Source organism: Solanum pennellii, chromosome 11 (genome assembly GCF_001406875.1).
Source record: "Solanum pennellii chromosome 11, SPENNV200".
Classification (NCBI taxonomy): domain Eukaryota; kingdom Viridiplantae; phylum Streptophyta; class Magnoliopsida; order Solanales; family Solanaceae; genus Solanum; species Solanum pennellii.
In genome coordinates this window covers 58,896,856-58,919,378 of record NC_028647.1, presented here as the reverse complement: position 1 = coordinate 58,919,378, position 22,523 = coordinate 58,896,856, and the positions used below count along the sequence as shown (strand labels likewise).

General features: G+C 34.5%; 1 protein-coding gene across 2 annotated transcripts; it reads right to left on the bottom strand.

Annotated features, from left to right (window-relative positions):
• Positions 1 to 6,435: 6,435 nt before the first annotated feature.
• Positions 6,436 to 21,925, bottom strand: LOC107004495 (zinc finger CCCH domain-containing protein 19). Of its 2 annotated transcripts, none has more exons than XM_015202698.2 (10): positions 20,221 to 21,925; positions 20,034 to 20,113; positions 16,156 to 16,340; positions 14,597 to 15,515; positions 14,332 to 14,459; positions 11,129 to 11,188; positions 11,000 to 11,050; positions 9,688 to 9,758; positions 8,895 to 9,046; positions 6,436 to 8,809 (listed from the first exon to the last, which is right to left on the bottom strand). In XM_015202698.2, the coding sequence occupies exons 1-10, from the start codon at positions 21,696 to 21,698 to the stop codon at positions 6,777 to 6,779; spliced, it is 5,157 nt and encodes a 1,718-aa protein (XP_015058184.1). In that variant the 5' UTR covers positions 21,699 to 21,925; the 3' UTR covers positions 6,436 to 6,776. The 2 variants fall into 2 exon arrangements, with proteins under 2 accessions (XP_015058184.1, XP_015058185.1); XM_015202699.2 differs by having other exon boundaries at positions 8,910 to 9,046.
• Between the last annotated feature and the right edge of the window lie 598 nt (positions 21,926 to 22,523).

Sequence of the window (22,523 nt, the reverse complement as noted above, 5' to 3'; positions counted from 1 at the left end):
TAATATAATTACAACTCTTTCTTTGTTGAATCATACATTTAATATTATTTGTTTATGTTCATGAAGATAGAAATCTTGAGTTTTTTTAATAAAAAAATATCTAATTTATTCTCCTTAGACCTCCATATGATTCTTAGATAATTTTACTATATATAATGATAACATTCTTCAAAAATAATTATTTGTTTAGGTAAATTCATCTCTCACTTTTTTATTGATAATATTAGTTTATTGTGTTTGTGACTTATAATATTTTAAAACATAGAAGTAGAAATCGATATGCTACTTAAAGAAATATGTGCATATACTTTCATAATCCGGTGAAACAATTTTTATTAACAAAAATGATAGAACATAAGAATGTAAAGTTAATTTATCATTTTTAAAATACACATGGTTTTATCAAAAATAAATTATTTATTAATATGTAAAATTACAATTCTTAAATTTTTCATTTTTGTTGTTTTTCTTAGAATATTTCAAGTTGTTTATTAATAAGTCTTTATGTTTTCATATTTGTTATTTTTCGGGAGTTCTAAAGTTATTTCAAAATTACGATTAATTTATAATTTTAAAAATTTAGTTGGTTTCCTACCTTTCTATTTACTTATAATAAAATATTTGTCTCAATAACTCTAATTTGTTTGTTTTCATTTTCTATAGTTAATGTTCTTTATTAGTGTAATAATGTACAAATATTACTCTTATTATGTTACAAAAGTTCAAAGTCATATTATTAATCTCTCTTAGTTATTGTGACTTTTTATTCTTAGGAATTTATTATGTTAAATGTAATATTTATTTAAAATGTGAAATATATTTTTTAATATTTTGTGTTTAAGCCAAACAAAATTAAAAAAAATTGGAATTGTGTATGTGTCATTTTCTTGAATCTTTTTTTCGTAGTTAATTCTCTCTTTTGTTTTCTTTTAAGTTATTTTTAAATTTTATATTTTTTCCCAATATAAGTTGTCCCAAAAATAATTGGATATCTAAACCTAAGTATAATGATGATGATAATAATAATAATAATAAGTATGAAATTTAACTAATTAAGATTTTTAAACTTTTCTTTATTTAAAATTTAATTATTAAAAAGTTATTAATATAAATATTAAATTAATCTAATATTGTACAATAAAAATAATTAAAACATGTGATGATTGGGTCATGACGAGGACAAGTAATAGTAATTGTGGATAATGATTTATAATACTGTTGGCTAACTATATAGTCATGAATACTAACTATTAATAGCAATCCGAGTTATACATTGCCGAAAAATTATACTAAGAATATAATTTATAAAATTACAAATAAACATAAAAGAATGATTAGATTTAAAGTTTACATAAATATATATAAATTATACTAAGAAAATCTCAAATAAAAAAGAAAAAAATGATCACAAGTTTACATTTAAGTAGTTCTAATATTACCCAATTCTTATGAGTTATTACCTTCCCTTTTTCTCTATAAAATTTATTTTTAATATTTAACTTTTCAAAGTTCACATATATTGATTTCTTAATAAATTTCATATTTAATCTAAATATTTTTCATAGTTTCTCTTCTATAAAATTATGTGATTAACAAAAAATTCTTTTTATTAAAGTAATTATTGATATTAATATGTAATTTTATTTTAATCTTTTTTATAATCGCGCGAAGCGCGGCTAAGTACACTAGTTAAGATATAATGGAAGATAAAAAGTCATTCTAATGAATGAAATAGGTTATATTAATTTGCTAGGTGGAAGTTCAAACATTTCAAATGAAAAGAAACTGTTATATATTACAATCCTCAAAAATTTATTCTTCATCCCTAATTTGTATGTTTTCTCTTTCAGGTTTTCTATTACCGACAATATTGTGTAGTCGAATTTGGTTTAGACAATATAAGATTCTCATCTTCCTCTCCTTTTTTACATAAAGTTCTTATGGTATGTTCTTTCATATTTTGTATTCCGTCTAATGTTTTAATTTTTTATTTATCATATGAATCATGCTCAATTCTTTAATTGTTGTCTAAGGATTTGATCTTTCACATGATCTTGATCTTGAACTTGAACTTGAGCTTGAACTTTATCTTGATCTTGATTTCTGGTTGAATCCAAGGGCTTCGAGCTTGATCTTGAATCTGGCGGTCTTGATGTTGATTGTTCTTGATCTTGATCGTTCTTGAAACTTGAATGCTTGAATTCTTGAACTCATGAACTTGTAGAGAAATCTACAGCTTTCAATCCACGAGCTTTCTCTAGCTTCTTGTTAAAATTCTTGGTCCTCTTTTCTGAATTATGAGACACATATTTATAATTTTAAAATAGAGGAGTTGCAATTGGAATAGGACTCCCTTCGGCCAATCAGATTTAAGTGACATGACATATGAGCTTTATGGAGCGGACTTTAATTAAATTCATATTTATTGAATTTAAATATTAAATCAATAATATTAATCCATAATATTTATTTGAAATAACATATTCCTTGAATTAATATAATCCAAACAACTTTATAAATTTATATTTAATAAATTTTAAGTGACTACAACGTCTATGCAACTTAAAGTAGTATTAAATTTTTTTAATTAAATACTCAAGACTCTATTTTCACATTTATAAATTCCATTTTCTCAAATTCTTCCTAAAAAATTTACGTTTATAAAATTTATTAGTGTACAAAATGACCTGAGAAACTATTGTATTTGATTTTTATTTATCAATTGGATAATCATGCTCACTACTTGCATATGTAACTCTTAATCAACGAAACTCTACATTTTAAACATTTTTAAAAATAATATGTCATCGTTCACATATTAAATGACAAATCACTTATTTATTCTTTTATTTTAAAATTTTCAAAACAAATTCACTTGATTCCTCCCTGTTGTCTCTATCCCTTTACCATCTCTTTCCATTTTTTACATTAGAGACCACCACAACCTTCCTTCTACCGATTCGATTACTTCTCTAAATAACTAAAAATCACTATTTCTATTCAAGTTCTCATCATTCACTATTTTTAATCATATTTTTTTATACCAGCCCTTCATCCACCGGTTAAACCACCATAAATTTCTTTTCTATATTAATGTCAATGAATCATTACTAAGATATTTTAATATTTGTATATAAATTTGCATAACATACTTCACCTAATTCCACAAAGATATTCAACATTCACCTTTAACCCTTTGAAACTATCAATTTTTAACCTCACAAACTGTAAATTATCCCCAAAGTGAAAATAAAAAAGAAAGCACAATTTCTTCTCAATGCATGGAGAAAAAGAGTGAAAAAGAAGAAAAAGGAAGGAAGAGAAAGAAATGGGGGATTGGGTGGGAAAATATGGAGGATAGAAAGAGAGACGGAAATGGGGAGAAAAAGAAATATTTATATTTTTCTTAATTATTTTTCGGGAAAAGGGTCAAAAATACCCCCTCAACTTTAGTTTATTAGTTGAATATACCCTTGCCGTTAAAACAAAGTTATTTATACCCTCGTCGTTACCAATTCCCCATTTATACCCCTCTATTGACGGAAATTCCCAAATCACTCAAAATTGACCCAATTTCATAAAAATTACTCATTTCTCATTTTAAACCCATGCCTGACCCATCTAAGAACCTAACCCAAAATCATGAAGCTTAGGGAGAAGATTTCCACACTTAGTGCAACGAACCAATCAAACATTTGAAGAACCTTCCACCATTTTCAAGTTTCTCTAAGAGAAAACAAACCCCAGATACCAATTCACATAGCAAAATCAAGTCTTGAACTTGAAAAAGTTAAGCAGAAATAACAAAAAGACAATAACTTTATCATATATTATTAAAAGTGTGAAGTTCCTAACCTCAAACTTGAACTACCATTTTGTCCTTCACTTAAATAATTTTTTTAATGTACAAAATGTAAAAATATATTTTAATAACTAATTAAATAATCAATGTTAAGTATTCAATTTAAATAATTGTAATTAAGATATAATGGAAGATAAAAAGTCATTCAAATGAATGAAAGTTATATTAATTTGCTAGGTGGAAGTTCAAACATTTCAAATGAAAAGAAACTGTTATATATTACAATTCTCAAAAATTTATTCTTCATCCCTAATTTGTATGTTTTCTCTTTCAGGTTTTCTTTTACCGACAATATTGTGTAGTTGAATTTTGTTTAGACAATGTAAGACTCTCATCTTCCTCTCCTTTTTTACATAAAGTTCTATGGTATGTTCTTTCGTATTTTGTATTTCGTCTAATGTTTTAATTTTTTTTTATCATATAAATCATGCTCAATTCTTTAATTGTTGTCTAAGGATTTGATCTTCACATGAAAATAAACTATTAAAATTTTGTTGTCACCATTTATGAGGTAGATTTTTAATTTCAGGGATAAATATATGATTTTTTGCAGGTAGTTGAATTACTTTGTTGCTTCTATCTTTCATGATAAGTATTGGATATGACTTCTTTATTTGCTAAATAGATATTTAGTGTTTACCTTCATTACTGTTAGGAACTTGAATTTATTATTTTAATAATTGAAGAATTTTTTATAATGTCTTTGTGGATTTTAAGAAGTTTATATTTGCTTCGTAAGAGTAACATACGCTTAAAAGTAGAAAGAATGTTAGACAAAATATAGATGACCGTTTTACTTCTTTATTAAATTAAAATGTTTAACTATTTAATAAATTCGATATTAAATAGTAACTCATCACATTAGTCATGAATCAACCACCATAATGTCTATGAAATATCTTTGTATTGATTCCATGTTGGAGTAAATTATGAAATTTTTTTTGTTCTTTTTGTACTCCAATTGAAAATATGAATGGATCTATATTATATATAGTTTTTATATATATAAATATTTGTATTAATGTTCCACTAACTCTCCTTTATGTAAATATAATAACTTTCACTAATTATTTTCATTATGATTTTTACTCATACCTCTCATTTATGATCTCATATGAGTTAATGTCATATACATGAGCAATGACAACTCTTGTGTTCTTCAATCCTATCTATAAATAGTGGCATTTGACAGAAGATTGTACACTCTCAAAATAGTTGGAAAAAATGTATAACTCTCTATGCTCTCTTCTGTTTATCTCTTTTTATTTGNGCTTTTAATATGATAATGCTCTAGGCTTTTAGCATTCTCTTTGGATGTAGGTATAATGCATTAAGTTCAGAAATTAAATCTCTGTTTTAAAAAATGAAAAAAGAGACCATCTCATAATAATTTAGGTCTTTTCAACTACTCCAAACATCTTATAATAATGTGAATTTCTTTTATTTCTCCTAACATCTCATAACAAATTGTCTTTTCTACTACTCTTAAAATCACATTATAAATAAGTCTTTTTACTATTTCATTTGGTTAAAATATTCACAGTTTCTTGAGTCTTTTTCTCCACCATCTTCAGCTTCATGTACTTATCAACCTCATCCCTTACACCCAGCCCACCTTCTTTTTCCTTTTTTTGCTTACTTCCTTAATTTCCATATATTTGAATCAATACAAGGTTCTATGACTTTTAACCACATTTGTATTGGTCATGATGCGATCCAATATATGCATCAATTTAGTTTTTATTGTTCATGCATAATCGTTAGTTTCACAAGATAAATAATTTTTCATTACAATATGTATTTATCTTTAAATTAGAGTACTATATATATGTCAGAAAAGTACTATCGAATTTACAAGTTCTAATCTCAACTTATGGGCTTGTTATTTTTGTTTTCTATTGTATTTGATTTTTTTTTTGTAGCACATAAGAAGTCTATAGTAATATATATATGTCATTTAAATTTTATCATTTGTCATAGAAAAATTATTTTAAGTATTTTGGGATAAACATGAGATGCACGTTCCCAGAGACTAGTCACAAGAAAAAACACTACAAAATTCCCACATCAAAACTGAATGCAAAGACAAAATTGGGTTCTTGAACTTGACAAATTTTAGGAAAAGTAATGTAAAGATGTGGGTTAAATGATTTTGGGTTAGGTTCTTAGGTGGGTCGGGCACGGTTTAAAATGAGAAATGAGTAAATTTTACGAAATTGGATCAATTTTAAGTGATTTCGTCAATTAAAGGGATAAAAATGGTGAAATTGATAACGGACAAGACGTAAATAACTTTGTTTTAACATTAGAGGTATATTCAACTATTAAACTAAAGTTAAAAGGAATATTTTCCCTTATTTTTCAGATGCAAATAAAATTTAGTTTTATTGCTTCGGTCAGAACTAAGAAGATACTAGTGCTTTGAGAGATAAAATCACTGCAAGTCACATACAAAGAGAAGAAATACGAGGCTTTGAAGTATCAACTATGGGGGACCCAAGGAAATTTTCAAGATTATAAAAACATGAAAAGGGTATAACAGTAAATTACCAACTACCTTTTGAACAAAAAAGCAACACACAAAAACAAGCCCTTGTCCCAGAACTCACTCTCTGTGACACATTTCATAAATGCCATGATTCCAAGTCTAGAACAGCAAAATCCATAAATATGAAACTAGGCGAATATTTGGCCATAATGCCCGCTGTCTGCTTTATTAGAAGCTGATAACATAGGCAGGATGAACCTAGCTACTGCAAAAACTGCATCAGATCAGAAGAGGGCGGGGAGCAACTAATCTGCACAAGTTTACAATTATAGAACACCAAAATGACCTATATACTAAAAGACAACTGAGACGAAATCACTGTACAAAATCACTTTACTCTCCTACTACTACTCTGTTTCCTCCTGATTAGCCATGAAGATAATTGCATTTATCACCCTTTATGCATCGATTGTTTGTATTATATGGGCAGGGCACATTATTCTTTTTGAAGCCACCTCTAGACGGCCCTCTACTCCCAAAAGACGATTGCCTATCCCAGTTCCTACCCTTGTCCCTCTGACCAGAGAATCTCCCATCTTGATGCTGATCATTATTTCTTGTGCCCCGATTCCCATTAGCTCCACCCCTACCTTGATTTGAATCTCCTTGAGGTGGCGGTCTTTGGACAAGTGCTCCAGGATTTCCACTTCCCATACCCCACCCATTACCAGATGTAGGCCCTTGAATAGTTGATCCCATGCTCCCTGTTGGAGCAACCCAACCTGGATTGGCATTCCCAGGTGTCAAGCCCTGAACACCAGCATTCCCAGATTGTGCAACCCATCCAGGATTCAGATTCCCAGGAAGTGGCCCAGGCGGAGCCCAACCAGGATTTACAGCCCCCGGAGGCATTGCCTGAACTGCTCCCCAATTTACATTCATGACTGCTGGTACGGGTCCACCCCAGCCCACATTTGGATTTCCAGGCATCATACCCCAGCCAGTGTTACTCTCAGGTCTTAATGCTGAAGCAGAACTCGCATTCTCTTGCAAACCAGCACCCCATGGAACACTAGGCACAGTTGTAGGCTGTATGATCTGTTGGCTGCCTTGAGCTGGTGTGCTCCAATAATCAGGCTGAGGCAAAACTGAGGCACCTGCATTTGAAAAATTTCCAGCAAGATTCTGTACAGATGAGGATGTAGTACCCCAATTACCATATCCCTGGGACTGCCCTAGTGCCAGAGCAGAAATGTTCGGCTCTCCCTTAGAAGGTGCTGTAGCAACCCATGTATGGGCATCCACACTAGGGTTCTGCATATTAAGAGATACTGACTGGAGAGCTGCATGTTGTGCACCAAGTTGGCTATTAATCAGTGCGGTCTGTTGCTCACTAGCTGCAAATGATTGAGCATTTTGCAAAGAATATCCAGATTGTGCAGCAATGAACTGTTCAGAAGTAGGCACTAGACCAAAATCACTACCAGAATTCACATAATTATTTTCCGATCCCCTAATTGAAGGCCCGCCAAAATTTTGAACAGAAGCGGATGCATTAACCCCATCATCGGGTGGAGATTGGAGAATCCTGTTGCCACTAGAATACAAATTTGCACCTGGAACAGATGGCCCATCTCCTACAACCCAACTGGCAGTATTCTGCTTTGGAGTAGGAGACGGGAGATTCGAAGAATCATCATTACTCCACCTCTCAGTAGAAAGCGCAGAAACATCACCAGAAGTCATTCCACCACCAGAAGGAACCAAACGACGAGTACTCTGAGATCCAACATTCTGGTCGACTCGAGGTCTCTCTCCATTTTGAATTTTCAGAACAGTTGCTGAAAGTATATTGTCAACTGCTGATGGCATTTTCTCAAACCTCCCTGCCAGTGCATCAGTCAAAAGAATAGACTCCTCTTGTTTATCTGAAGATCTCCATATTTTCAAATCAGCAGGGAAGTATCCTGTATTGCTCCATTTACGCAACTGGACAAGAGAAAATGGTCCCTGTATTTTACCAGAAGGGTCCTTGTAATGCCACACTTTTTCGGCTTCATTGATCTTGATGGAACTTTCTGCAACCTTACCCTGGAGTGCAGCTGGAGAAGATACCGATGATGCACCAGAAAATGACTCCATTCTCGACAAAAATTGGCTATTCCGTCCCATTGGCTCAGAAATAGCAGCAGAAGTTGGTTTATCTATATTCATAGATTCTGTCTCCTTATCTCTTCCTTCAATCCATGTGTCTTCATTCAGTCCCCCTCCAGAATGCACACCATCCTCACTTCTGCTCAAAACGTTTTTACTAGAGGAACTCCTGCTTAGTTCATAGTTCTTCGAAGAAAATTTTCCTGCAGCCCCCCAAGAATCTTTTGCAGAGAAGTTGCTTCTTGGAGAAACTGGCCCACGTCCTCTCCGGTTAAGGCTCGAATCCCTAGACCTCATAAAAGCATCTGCATGAGAAGTAGCAACTTTCAAATTATACACTGCAAAGCATATTAATCATAGCATATGAAGAAGAAAGGAAACTAATAGAACCTCGTCTATCATTACTTTCACTGTCCTCATCCTCTGACTCATAGCTTGGGTCCATTTTTGGATCTGCATGTATTTCTGGAATTTCCTCAAGTCTACGGTGACGCTCATCGGGAGTCTTCAAGAGCTGTAGTTTCTCTACACATTCTCTAAGTGTAATCATTAGTTAAGGAGTATATTTAGAGCAACTGAATCAGCCCAAGCAACATGAAGCAAAGACCAATAGAAGAAGGGATGAAAGAACTGCTTCTAAAGGTATCATATATGTTAGGCAACACAGTATTCCAGGTCCAAAATTCAAGCAATGCCGAAGTGAGGATAAGTTCTCTTCAATAGCACCAATATACCCATCTACGTTAAACAATATATATAACAGTAATTAAAGGAGATCTAAATAAAAATGGGAACATATGAAGTCATGAATTACTCAATAATTAAAGAAGCTCTAAATAAAAATGGGTACATATGAAGTCATGAATTACTGCATGAGCACAAAACACTAATAATATGGCGACCGAATCATAACGCAAACCCATCCATAACCTGAAGTACATATGCAAATAGAAGTGTTCATAATTTTCATCACCACACTTTAAGCCATCCTCTGATATCAAGAAAAAATGTTATTAGACCCTAGCATCGCACACAATTTATCGACCCAACAGTCCTGCCTCCAGAGAAGGAAAATGGACACCAATGAAGACTTATTCAAGCAAAAATTACACTGCAGTTTGATCACGGCAACAGGGAAGGGGAAGGGAATAGAAATGATAAAATTTTGGCGAACAAAGGATATTCCTTCTTGCGCCCTTTCTCACTAGCTCGATCACGAAGATGACTGAGACGGGATATCTCTGATTCCAGCCACTGAACATCAGCAAAAAGAATCAGGCAAGATATATTAGAACAAGTTGGAAACCCAGTAGAGGTTGACCACAAGCAGAAGGAATCCATTAGAAGTGCAATCAAAGAACACAACCATTACAGATCATACCCTAACAAATCTTGTCCACACCAACAGGAATAGAAATTTTTATGCTAAAGGCCCTCAGAAAGCAGTAGCTATCTTTTCACGAGATATGATCAACTACCAGCAGTGTACTAAGAGGACAAAATCGACCAGCCAGTAAATCATAGTCAACTTTTAGAAAGTTAATGAATAAGATAGTTTGTCGTCTAACCATTATTTATTTTTTTGAAATAGGTAATGTTGTATTCCTCAGCATTAAGGTATGCTGGAGACCTCCACAAAAGGGTAGTAACAAGCTAAAATAAGAGATTATACTAACTGTTCAGCATTTTCTATATGATGTTCTTTACACCAAAAGCATAAAGTTCCAATGCAGCTTCCTTTGATTTTCTGAATGTCATCTAACCATCATCGCTAGCTAAACAGTTTGAGACTAGGTAACTGAACTCCAAAAGGTTTATGGCATATTTCTCGACGAGCTTATCCAATCCTTAGAATGAAACAATTACACGACACAAATCTCCCCATCCATTTACAAAGGTTTATGTATATTTCTCGACGAGCTTATCCAATCGTTAGAATGAAAGGGTCAATTACAAGAAACAAATTCCCCTCATCCATTTACAATATTGCTTACGATATGCCCTTCTCTATTTTCTTTAATCAATGTCCTAACTCCTAGCTCAACAGTAGCATCTCCGACGCTTAATATGCAAAGTGCTGACTACCAAAACTTCTAGTCTTTAATAGGTAAAAGATTTTATTGATGTTAGGAGTAAATCCCACTATACAAGAGGTATAAAAAAAGCAGAGAATCTTACCCTAGTAGCGATTTGAGTAGATAAAATGCATGTCAAGGACCAGGCATTGGAGGTCAAATAAACAGTTAGCTGGTCCAAAAGGGGCGCTTATAAATAGGATTTCAACAAGGTAACTCATGAAGATTGCACATGTATTCAGGGACATAAGAGATAGCCACACAGATAAGAGAAAGACTCCCTTCCCTTGATTCCAGTTCAAAGAAAGTAAAAGAGGAAATAATCTGCCAATATCCTTATTAATCACTGGCACATCTTTAAATGAAAAACATATGCATATCGATAGAAGTAGTCCAAAGAAGTGTTTCCATTTCACTAACCTCATTAACTCTTGCTGCATGTATTTCCATGGCCTTGTCAAGAATGTCACCCTGTGAATAAACCAATTTAATAAGCAGATGAAAATTAAGTGCAAACGTGAAGTAATTCATCATCAAGCTGCATCATACCACTGTTGGTCTATTAATGAGTCCACATCTTATACTCTGGCGCAGACGCTTGCATTCTTCCTGAAACATCAAAAGAAGATACATGTGAAGAGCTTGAACAGATTCAGTGTAATCAATTTTTATATACAAATTCGTTAGATCAATGGACCAAAATCAGTTCAACTTATTATGTTTATTCACTCTTATTTCGGTTTTATGGAATATAGTTCACTTCTATAATTTTCTTTTCATATTTGATGAGACTGATTTCTTCTTTATTTATTATATTCAAAAACTGAAAATACTGAAATTAATAACAAATAATCAAAGGCAGCTTAGGAAACCATCACAACTTCTCATAATCAAATAAGCAGCAAATTTATTAATTAAACTCAACACTTATTTTAATCTAAGGTTGAAAGAGAGTTGGTAGTATAAAAGAACAAAAGAAAAGAAAAACAAAAGCATCAGAACAAAAATGAAGGTAGTGTAAAAATCTACCTAAAGGAATCAAAATTAAAAAATAAGTAAAAGAATAATATATAATAACAAATGTTTGAGAGGGTGGGAAAGCCTGATAACAAAAGTAAATAGACTAATACCAGGTTTGGAACCTGGGTTTCTCCTATGGAGAGACTTTTGGGCTTGGGCAACCACTAACCAGTGCACCAGCTCATTGTTTATTCATACAAGGGACACAGTTACTATATGACTATTATTTCAACATATTTACATGCAAATATTGAACTTCTTCCAAAATTACAGGTGCTGGTGAACCTCACCCTTACATATAGGTAGTGCATTAAATGCTGCACCAAAAAGGTGTGAATATGAATGAACAGAAGACAATATCAACTCCAGCTTCCAGAACATTGCTTCTTTTCCAAGAGGACAGATGATCATAAAAGTATCACAAATGAGTAAACATGGTTGAAGCAAGACACCAGTTAGGCAAAAATACAAATAGTTCTTTTGGGTGTCTAGGGAAATGATCTTTAATCGAGACTAGAAAAGTAACCCAAACACCAATGCAGCGGGCAAACTTGCTGGTTGACATATAACCACTTCCTCTCTTCTTTCCATGTTTTCCTTTCTGGCTGTAATATAACCCTTTCTCTCGTCTCGAGTTTTCCTTTATGAAAAAGGTTCTACTGAGGGATGGAGAGTGATCCCCCCCCCCCCACACACACACAATATAACCCCTTCCGCCGTCTTGAAGGTTCCCTTCATGCAACATCTGGACTCCAGAGTTCTGCTACTAAGTAATGGGGAGTGATGCCCCCCAGCCCCACCAAACAAAGGTCTTTTCTGTGTTTAGATGATATGGAAGAAAAAAAAGGCAAGGTGGTTGATACTAAGCACAGCGCTGTAAAGCATGCGGAGAAAGGAGATATGACAGAGCTAAACTTAGTTGGGGGTTACCACTCCAACCCCTAGTACTCCAATAACCCCCTCTTCAATTGCCAACCAACAATGCAAACAGCAGTCAAACTCAATTCTTCTAGACTTTGCTTGTCTGTAGCTTAAACATTTTGACTATTTAGGGTTTCTATTACCCTATTACAACTTTCAATGTCTATTCTACCTTGGATGAAAATCTGATGGTGCTTTTTCACGCGCCAATCATGTGGGATTTTTTAAAATTTGAATACATTTTATTATTATTTTTATCTCACGTAGACCACCTTTCCCAGCCAGAACTAAAAAAAGAATGGAAGCTATCAGTTCCTAAATTGTAAGCATTCCATTTGACTTCAAATTAAAATTTTCTGTTAAAACTCACGCGCTTTTGGTAATCCTTTTTATTTTTCAAAAGAATCTATTATTTTACTACTTAGACATGCTAGTTTAATCCCACAGTGGGATTTGGGGAGGGTGGTGTGTACGCACTCTTACCCTTACCTTAATGAAGGTAGAGAGTTTGTTCCGATAGACCCTTGACTCAAGGAAACATACCAAAAATCAAGTCTGTAAAGCAAAAATATGAGCAACGAGATCATGCTAAAAACAATCAAGAAGAGAACTGTAGCAACAAGAAATAATAGAATAATTGAAGCAAAAGAAACCACAAGTAATACTAAGATCGAAAAATAAGATAGTAGGAGAGTAATAATAACACTACTGATTTTTTACAAAAAAATTGATAAGGGAACTAGACAATATTCAACTACCTACTAACTTTCTAGTTTCTACCATAATCCTCGACCTCCATATCTTCCTATCTAGGAACATGTCTTCCATTAAGTTGCAAGTGTATCATGTCATGTCCAATCACCTCCCCTCAACTTTTTCGGTCTACCTCTACCTCTCCTAATATCCACTATAATTAACCTCTCACACCTCCTCATTGGGGCATCGCTACATCTTTCTCTTCACATGCTCGAACCTTCTCATCTTAACCACCATAGAGGCTGCTCCCACATTATCCCAGATAGGTTTGTTCCTGATCCTATATCTCATTTTCTGGATGTGCCAGTTCTTGACCGGCCGCCACTGTGCCCATCCAACATAGTTGGTCTAACCACCACTATATTTTTTGTAGTCTGCATTTGTTTTAACTAAATTCATTTTTTCTGTTTATACTTGTGCATATACGGAACTCCATTTTTTGACTAGATTGTAACAAGTTTGGTTGCAACTCCATTTTTGGGGCTAGATTGATTTTTCTAAACAAAAAAATGAAGAAACAAAGAGGGGAAAAAGAAACAAAAAAATATGCAGTTGAATCATCTAGCCATGGTATATGATTGTTTGGCAATTAGATGGTGAACAAATAACCACACAGTTACACTATTTCCCACACTCATGCGCCAACAAAGAACTGAAACCAATCTTCCTGTAACTTGGCACGTTCAGTGAAAATAGACACTAGAAATAGTAGTCTAGGGGGTAAAAACACCTCACATAATTTAGATGTGGCAAATTGCAAAGCGAATCATGTATCAGAAATTTGCTTTCGAATTAAGCCTAAAATTTACCAAAAGATTGTTTATTCTCATTAGTCTACTTGTAATCAAAATGAAAACAAGAAATAAATAAATTTTGTGGAGAAATTTCTCTCTTCTCTTTTGATTATTATTATTCATCAGGAATTCAATTAGAATCTTGGAGTTCTTTTTTCTCTTCCCGACAGCGTTTCTTATCATGCACCAATTTCAGAATGTCAAACTAAGTATTTCAAATTGTATTTAATGATTTTGCACAGGAAACACGTATTCAATCACCTCCGTGAAATCTTGATTTGAGATTGTATCAATTGATAAAACCTCTGTCTTGTTCAGATTTAAGATCTCCAGCTGAATATCAGTTGTCCTCTTGCCAAGTTTGTATGGTTCAGCGGCTTTGCTTGTACCTGCAGTCAGCACCACATTGTTCAGAAAAAAAATTGAGGAGCTTCACATAAAATGCGAGTACATAATAATATCATAAAAGCAAGAAAATAATAAGAAGGTACAAAGAAACAATGTCCTGAATACTACATGAAATTACCTACAACTTGCACCAGCCTATAAAGGTCTTGCTTCTGAACGTTACCAGAAATTCGTATTCTCAAAAAGGTTCCAACAACTTTTTCATGGAATTTTTCATTCTCTTCAAGAAGGTCCTCCACCAATTTTCGTCGTAGGTAAATTAAGCTGATGTTATGCACATCAATAGCTGCATACTCATCGAGATTTGATTGAGGTCCCCTATTTTCACCTTTCTTGCGTTTACGTTTCCTGTCTTTGACTCCCTTTGTAGGAGTGTCAGCATTTGCATCAGCTTCAAACTGATTAAATTCTGTATCAACTACACTACCTTGAACATCATCAATCTGAGAATCCTCTTTCATAAGAAAATGAGACTCAAGTAGCTTTAACATCTCGAAGTGCCCAACACGTGCTTTTCCAAATAGCCTTTCAAGTCTTGTATCACATATAATTTGACTTTTACGACGAGGGTCACGCAGTTTGTTAGTTTTGATATATTCGAGCAACAGAGCTTGCACGTCAAATTGAGAAAGAACAGAAGTGTCACCACTTTTCATATGCTTAACAAATTCAAGCAGCTCTTTTGATGCCCACTCAGTGGTGCCAGCAGTGGAGAAGCCTTCGCTAATAGTAACAGCCGTAGTTGTGGCATCCTCTTCCTTTCTGATAGATTTCGAACGTTTTCTTAGCTTTCTTCTTTTGGTTTTACTTGCTTCCAATGTGTCAATGGATGCATCTGAACCAGAACCTCCATCATCATTATTGTCACGTTGTGCCTGAGACAGTTCTTGTTTGGAAGCTGACACATCAGCTCCTTTCCGAGGACTTTTGGCATCAGCAATTTCATCTGAAGATAAAGATAGCTTCGCTTTTAAATCCATTAAGTAGTCCTTGAACAGATATTCAAAGCTACTCTTGTCATCAAAATCTATCGGACCCTGGGCCAGCAAAGAGCAAGAAGATCAGAACTGTGCTAAAGGTTTACATTAAAAAGACTACCCAGTTTAAGGAGGAAGAAGTTAGGAACATCAATCAATTACCACCAGAAAAAAAAACAGATACTAAAAACACAGAATAGTTCATGTTGCTAGCAACCGTATAAAAGAGAACATTCTATTTATACTACATCAGATAATATTTAGATATAAATTTAATATAACAACCCAAAGTTGATCTCAATATGCATATCACTATATGCCTACTACCTCACCAATAAACGTAACCCACCTAGAGTATTTAACTAGGTCTCTCATAAGTCGTAACTGCCTGATGTAGCATAGAAGTTTATAACCAAAATCACCATGCTCTTAAGTGGATTGGATAATGGATATGATAGGGTAACTCCCCTGCCCAACTTCCTTACTTTTTAGCCAATCAGCTATGGATGTGCTCTTTAATTTTCTTGGAATTTTTCTTTATGCATGTTTCCAATTAACTAGCAGCAACTTATATTTTAACTGAATGCTAATCATAGTTAAAAAGTTATGCATATGCATAGGATGTGTGACAACGTTGGTTGAGAATAGCTTAATCCAATCAACAACTCAAAAAGATAGCAAGTATAATAGAACGACATACATCATTCTCTTCTTTACCAATGCCTTCTATTAGCTTGACCATTCTCATGCAGTTCTTGCAAAATCCCTTGTTTCCTCTTACACATAGGATGACATCATCTTTGATGCACCCCTTGCATAATGAAAATGTGCATGTGTAGCACAAATAGCAAGCATTCTTCTGACAAATAGTGCATTGATGCCAACCTGAAAAAGTACAAAAGGAGCTACAATGTAAAAGCAGTAGGCAACTAGAAGAAGAAACATATTTAAAAGTTAAATGGTATAGCAGACAGTTTGTTTTTTCATGTCATGAATTCAAATAAGGAGTAGTACTTAAGGTGATACTTTAGAGCTCTCAATGATAGAACTTTTTTTAATAGACATTCTCAATTTAATAGTGTGTTAATAAATTTTTTCATGCAATACTATAAGCATAAACCAATACAAATTCCCATCAACTCAAGGAAACACGGGAGGAGTTATGAATCAGATGGCAGAAGTGAACAATATAAATTACATGTCCCCAAAAGTCATCATTTTTCTACTCAAGAACCCAAAGTAAGTCATTGATTGAAATCTGCCCACAGGAGGTAAAATGCACACAAACTATACATAGAGACAACACTGGTTCCACACTAGTTAAGTGGAACTTCGAGAGAACTCCATTCCAACTTAAAATAATTACAATCACCTTCTGTAAAAATGGAAATAGATTTGATTAATGTATTCTATGTACCAGTATCCCAATTCCTCCTCTATATCATTCATGATTCATCTACACGACCCAACTGGTACTGCACAATCATTTGTCAAAGGACAAATCCACCTTTGTCTTTGTTAATTTCCTTCCATTCTATTGTTAGTCTAACACCAAAACCACCTCTCAATCGTTCACAAACTTCTTTATTAGTTTTTGTGGCCACTTTTATGAAATACATCCATTAATATGTACTGTAAACCTTCTCCGTCTTTCAATCAACTAATAGTTCAGCTCATTGTCTTCATGGCTCTACCTCATAGATGTAGCACTAATAACATTGTGTTTTAAACTGATGGGATATATGGCTAAGGCCCCCTATATTTTTATTAAGATATTTGGATCCAAACGCACATCTGATTACTAAGATATTGTATCTAAATCTGAACAAGGTTGTTTTTTTCCACAACATCAGAAGGTTATAATTCATCTTTATATAGTAGAAATTAATAAATATAATTTATACCCTCAATATATTAATTTACATGATGTTGTATAATGTTTATTTGATGAACCACACTCCAACAGTGTGGGCATTGGTGGTATTTGATGATAATGGTTCATGGTGCCTGGTCGAGGAGGTCGGTAGTGGTTGTGCACAATCGCTGGATGTGGTTGTGTGCTGATGACAATAGATGATGGATGAGCAGTTTAGCAGATGGTGATGGTTATGGTTAGTGGTAGTGGGCGTGCGGTGAAAGTTTGTAGTAGAGGTAACTAATGGTGACTAGTAGTGGAGGAAATTGTTGATGGTGATGGTTAATAGTGGTGGTAATTATACAGGGGAGGCTAGGGAGAAGATGGTTTGTGGTAATGGAGGTAGTTGATGGCAGAGGTGCTTGGTGGTTTGTGGTGGTCGTTCACGGAGATGATTGTGCAGTCAAGCCTTGACGGGTGATAAAAGTGATTGATAGTGATGTCAGGCTATGGACAAAATTGATGGCGGGGGTAGTTGAATGGTGGTATTGTCACATTCACAAAACCTTCAAGTTAAGATCTTAACAATTTTAGGACTTGGGACAATACGTGAATAATGAATAATTCAAACCTATTACGAGCTAATAGGTGATAAGAGCTAGTAGGTGGTTGCAAAAGGAAGGAAAAAGGAATGCACTTAATAGGTTGACGCCGGAATGATTCATATTCAAGAATCTATTAAGTACCAACAAAATGGAGACTATATACTCTCCATTTAGTACTGAAGTCATCGTTATTTTGAGTTTTAGGCTATACTGCCATATCTCTTATTATAAATGTGACATGGCTCAAGCTGAGATTTTGATGGTTCAATGATATCCCAAATCTCTCTTTATCGGGTGGCTTCTATATCTACTTTAGAGGAAACAATGGCAAAGTTCATTGGCATCTAAAGAAAATTGATACCTTTGAGTAACCCTATCATTGTAGTTTTGCACATTTCATGGATCTTTCACGTGGCTAGGAATAAGTGTATGTTCTTTTCCTTTCTCGATAAGCAAGCACGTAGAACATCATTAAAATAATGATGTATTGTGTATTTGGATAAATAAATAAAAAATTGTGGTCCTTCCTCCTCCATTTAGATGTGATGTGGTTTTGTTAAAAGCACGAGTAAGTCTTTGGTTCACATCTTCATGAAGCTCAGCCAAGAAGCTCTATCTACATTATTGGCATGTATTTTCCTTTTTTTCTAGGATGAATTGTTGTCATGTAATTACATGATGTCAAAGCAGGAAAAATATGGGAGGAAAGATAAAGCATATAGTATAGTCTCAATTTAGATGAAGCCTAGTCACTTCAGCCACATTTAACTTGAAGTTGACAAATGCATGCTTTCCTGTGAGAAACCAGAACAAAAGAACTAGTGCTCAATTGTTTTTTTTTTTCAATCAAATCTTGGCAAAAGACCTTTTTATTAACTAAGAAAATATAGACAAACACAAGAAGCCCAACCGCCAATAGGTCAGGCCCAAAGTCAAAGCAAAAAGAAAACAAAACAATAAATTTCAGACAAAACAAAACAAAAGAGGAAACAGAATTAGGAGAGTGAAAGGTTGAACTCTCATGAAGAGGTCAACCCTACAACTAGTGCATAATTGTACTCATCCTCAATCTCCGAAGAATAAAGCAGTCAAGACAATATTTAATGAAGAAATGAAAATAAGAGAACGGAAGGAAAAGAAAGAAAAATAAGTCGTCAAAAGAAACAATAAGAAATACTTTAGGGTACTAATAAATATAGAATGGATATAATGTTAAAAATAGCCTAGACAACCTTGTAGTACAGTTTAAACCCACAAAAGCAACTAAAGTCAAGTGATCAGTGAATTTCATGTACCAAAACTGTATACTATATTTTTATCAGAAGAAAACTGCATGCTATTACTGACAAGAATTTTAAACTCCCAAAACTGTATAGTATCAGAACAACATAAATAATTTGAATAAGCATGCATGCATTGCAAGCACTATCAAAATGCATCAATTAAATCAAATTTATCATCAAACTAGGGAATTGCAGGAGATTTTCTCCTTCAACTATATCTAATTTCTGATGGGTTAGAAAAGATTTGAATTTTACTCCTTCCTATAACAGAATCTGGAAGTTGTCAAGACTAGCACGTAGATTGCACAGCTTTCCTCTTTCCACATTGAACGGAAAAATGACCATCACCCCTCCTCTTTTGCTTTACCTTGTCTTGCCCAACTCCTTTTCACCCTAATTAACCATAGCATCAGACTATTTTTCCTCAAAAGCTAGGTCCCACTAAAAACTCTGAGAAGCAGTTCCAGGCTAATGTTCAGAAGATTAGAAAAGGTAGGAAACCAGCTTGAGAACCACTCCATCATGCAACTCCGGATTATTTGAAATAAACGGAATAGGATGTTATTTCAAGGTAGCTAAACCATCTTGGTATCTTATTAATGAATGACGTTTGATTTATCGACAAAAATATTGTCCCAGAAATTTATTTGTAAGTTCAAAATAGAGTATTTTTTGCTTATTTTAGATAAGCCTTAGAAATCAAAGTGTGGAAGACATATCAATGTGTATATCTATCATTAAAAAAAATATAATAAAAGAGAACTTGGTTCTACATTAATCATGTTACTCAATAAAGTCCGAAAGAGTCAACAAAGAGGTAGATTAATGCACTCACCACAATTCCATCGACCCTTGGCACGAAAAAATTCCTCATCCCTATCAATACACGAGGGATGATATGCTTTGGTACAACCCCTATACCACAGAAAGCACCAAAAAGGTACCACCACGTGAGCAAATTCCAAAAAACACAAACAGAGCAAAATATAACATGAATATGGTTCCAAAATAAACAACTTTACCTACGGTCACATAGCACCAAATCCCCTCCATCAAAGCAAATGAAGCAAACATCCTCTCCTATAGTCTTCCTACTTGATGCTCTTCCTCCAGACCTGGACTTCCCCGTACTCTTAGTATTCTTCCTCTTCCTCTTTCCTCCAGAGGATTTTCCCGATTCAGTCATTTCACTTTCAGACTCTATTTCAGTAGGAGTTGCATTAGCTGCCTCGTCTTCAGCACCCGTCCCCTCGTCCTCCTCATCTAGAGGAACGGATTCCTCTTCCTCATGTTTCGTCCCTTCGTCCTCCTCATCTAGAGGAACGGATTCCTCTTCCTCAAGTTTCGTCCCTTCGTCCTCCTTGTCTAGAGGAACAGATTCCTCTTCTTCAGGTTTTGTCCCTTCATCCTCCTCGTCTAGAGGAACGGATTCCTCTTCTTCATGTTTCACTGTATCCATTTCGACATCTTTCTCAGACTCTATTCTAGCTTCAACAGCTGAAATATCTACCTGTGTCACCATTTCATCATCTTCCTCATTTTGAGTCACTACCACTTTTTCCCCATTAGCAGCCTCGTCCTCAGCACCTGCCCCTTTGTCCTCTTCAGCCAGAGGAGGATATTCCACTTCTTCGTGCTTAATTGTATCCATTTCGACATCTTTCTCCGATTTTACTCCAGCTTCAACAGCTGCAATATCTACATGTGACACCATATCATCATTTTCTTCTGCATTAGCAGTTTTATGGTCAGTTTCCATTTCTTCAGCTTCTTTTTCTAGAGTGATCCCTCCTGAATCATCTAACACAACAGGAGTAATTCCCACTTCCTCGCACTTAACTTCCTCCATTTCACCATTTTTTCCTAAACCTACACTACCTTCAACAGTTGAAACATCTGCCTCTGTCGCTGTTTCGCCATTCTCCGTCCCCTCAATATTATCATTTCCAGCCAAAATTTCATCATTCTCATTTTCCTTTGCAGTCATGACCACTTCCTCATCGCCAGTACCCTCTGGCATACAAATTTCTGCTTCTCCCTTTGTGACTTTCAATGCCTCTGCCACCTCATTCTCTAAAGCCACCTCTGTCACCTCATCTTTCTCCAAAGCCGTTACATTTTCCTCCGTCCCCTCACCTCTCACCAAGGCCGCCTCAGTCACCTCATCTTTCTCCAAAGCCGTAACATTTTCCTCCGTTACCGCTTCATTTTCAGTCACCCTAACCGCCTCAACTTCCTCAGCATCACCATTACCCTGCTGAGAACTCTCTGACACTCCCATCGATGCACCCACGTCAGCATCACCAACGCCAGCCTGTTGTGAACTGTCTAGAGCAACCTCCGATTCTTCGACTGGTGGTGGGCCCACCTCCGGCACCGGCGAAGCCGTATCGCCCTCACCTACCAGTGATGGTGACGTGGCGCCCAATCCGGTAACGTTATCGAGTTTTAGCTCGTCAGCGATGATAGGTTTATTCATAGATTCCTCGTCTTCCGCCATGAAAGCGGATTAAACAGCAAAACCCTAACCCTAGTTCTATATTTATCTAATTTAATTAAATAGTTAAATAAAGAAGAAAACTAAGTATAGCTGTTGTTGATGCTGCGAGAGCTACATATACATATATATATATAATATATGAACTGTATAAATCGATTGAAGATTATGAATTTGGGATTTTGAGTTTGTATCGCCTTATATGAAGAACGGTTTCCTTTTTGAGAGAGAAGGAGGTGTGGAGTTTTGGGCTGAAGAAACAAGAAATTGTATAGGCCCATAGTCAAGCCCAACTATGTCAATTTATAGAAAGGGAAAAAAATATAAATATACTATGTAAAATTCATTATAATACAAAATTTAACATTGAGTTTTCACTTTTCAAAACATAACATTAAAATGTTATTAAAACCTAACGAAGGGGTCCCGAAAAGAAAATGTATTCTATCAAATTTGAATGTAATTTTTTGTATAGGAATTAATCAATTTTATTTAGAAATGTCAAAATGAAATTTGTCTCTAAAGGTTGATCCGCTATTTAGATAGAAGTGTATTAAGTTTTTTAAAAATTTATTTAAAATTGATATTTGTGATCGAGCCCTTGTTTAGCCTATGTCCTTTGAGGCTTGAGCAAGGTTAGGTTAAAGTCATCTAGTAGGCCAATGGGTGTTTTCATTGTATCCTATTTGGATGACTAATATCCTTAGTTTGTTAATCTGGTTGTTCTACTTGGCGTGAAAATCCCTCGTGGCTCTAAGTTTGTTATGATATTCTATTGTTTTTTTCTTCTCCCTTCTTTTTGTCAAAAGGGGGAAGAAAAGTGTTGTG

Coding starts and splice junctions, on each gene's coding strand:
- LOC107004495 (XM_015202698.2), bottom strand. CDS start 21,698: ATGGCGGAAGACGAGGAATCTATGAATAAACCTATCATCGCTGACGAG. Junction 14,460..14,596: donor TAGGCTGGTGCAAGTTGTAG/GTAATTTCATGT, acceptor TGCTGACTGCAG/GTACAAGCAAAGCCGCTGAA. Junction 9,047..9,687: donor GAGAAAGGGCGCAAGAAGGA/ATATCCTTTGTT, acceptor ACTAATGATTAC/ACTTAGAGAATGTGTAGAGA.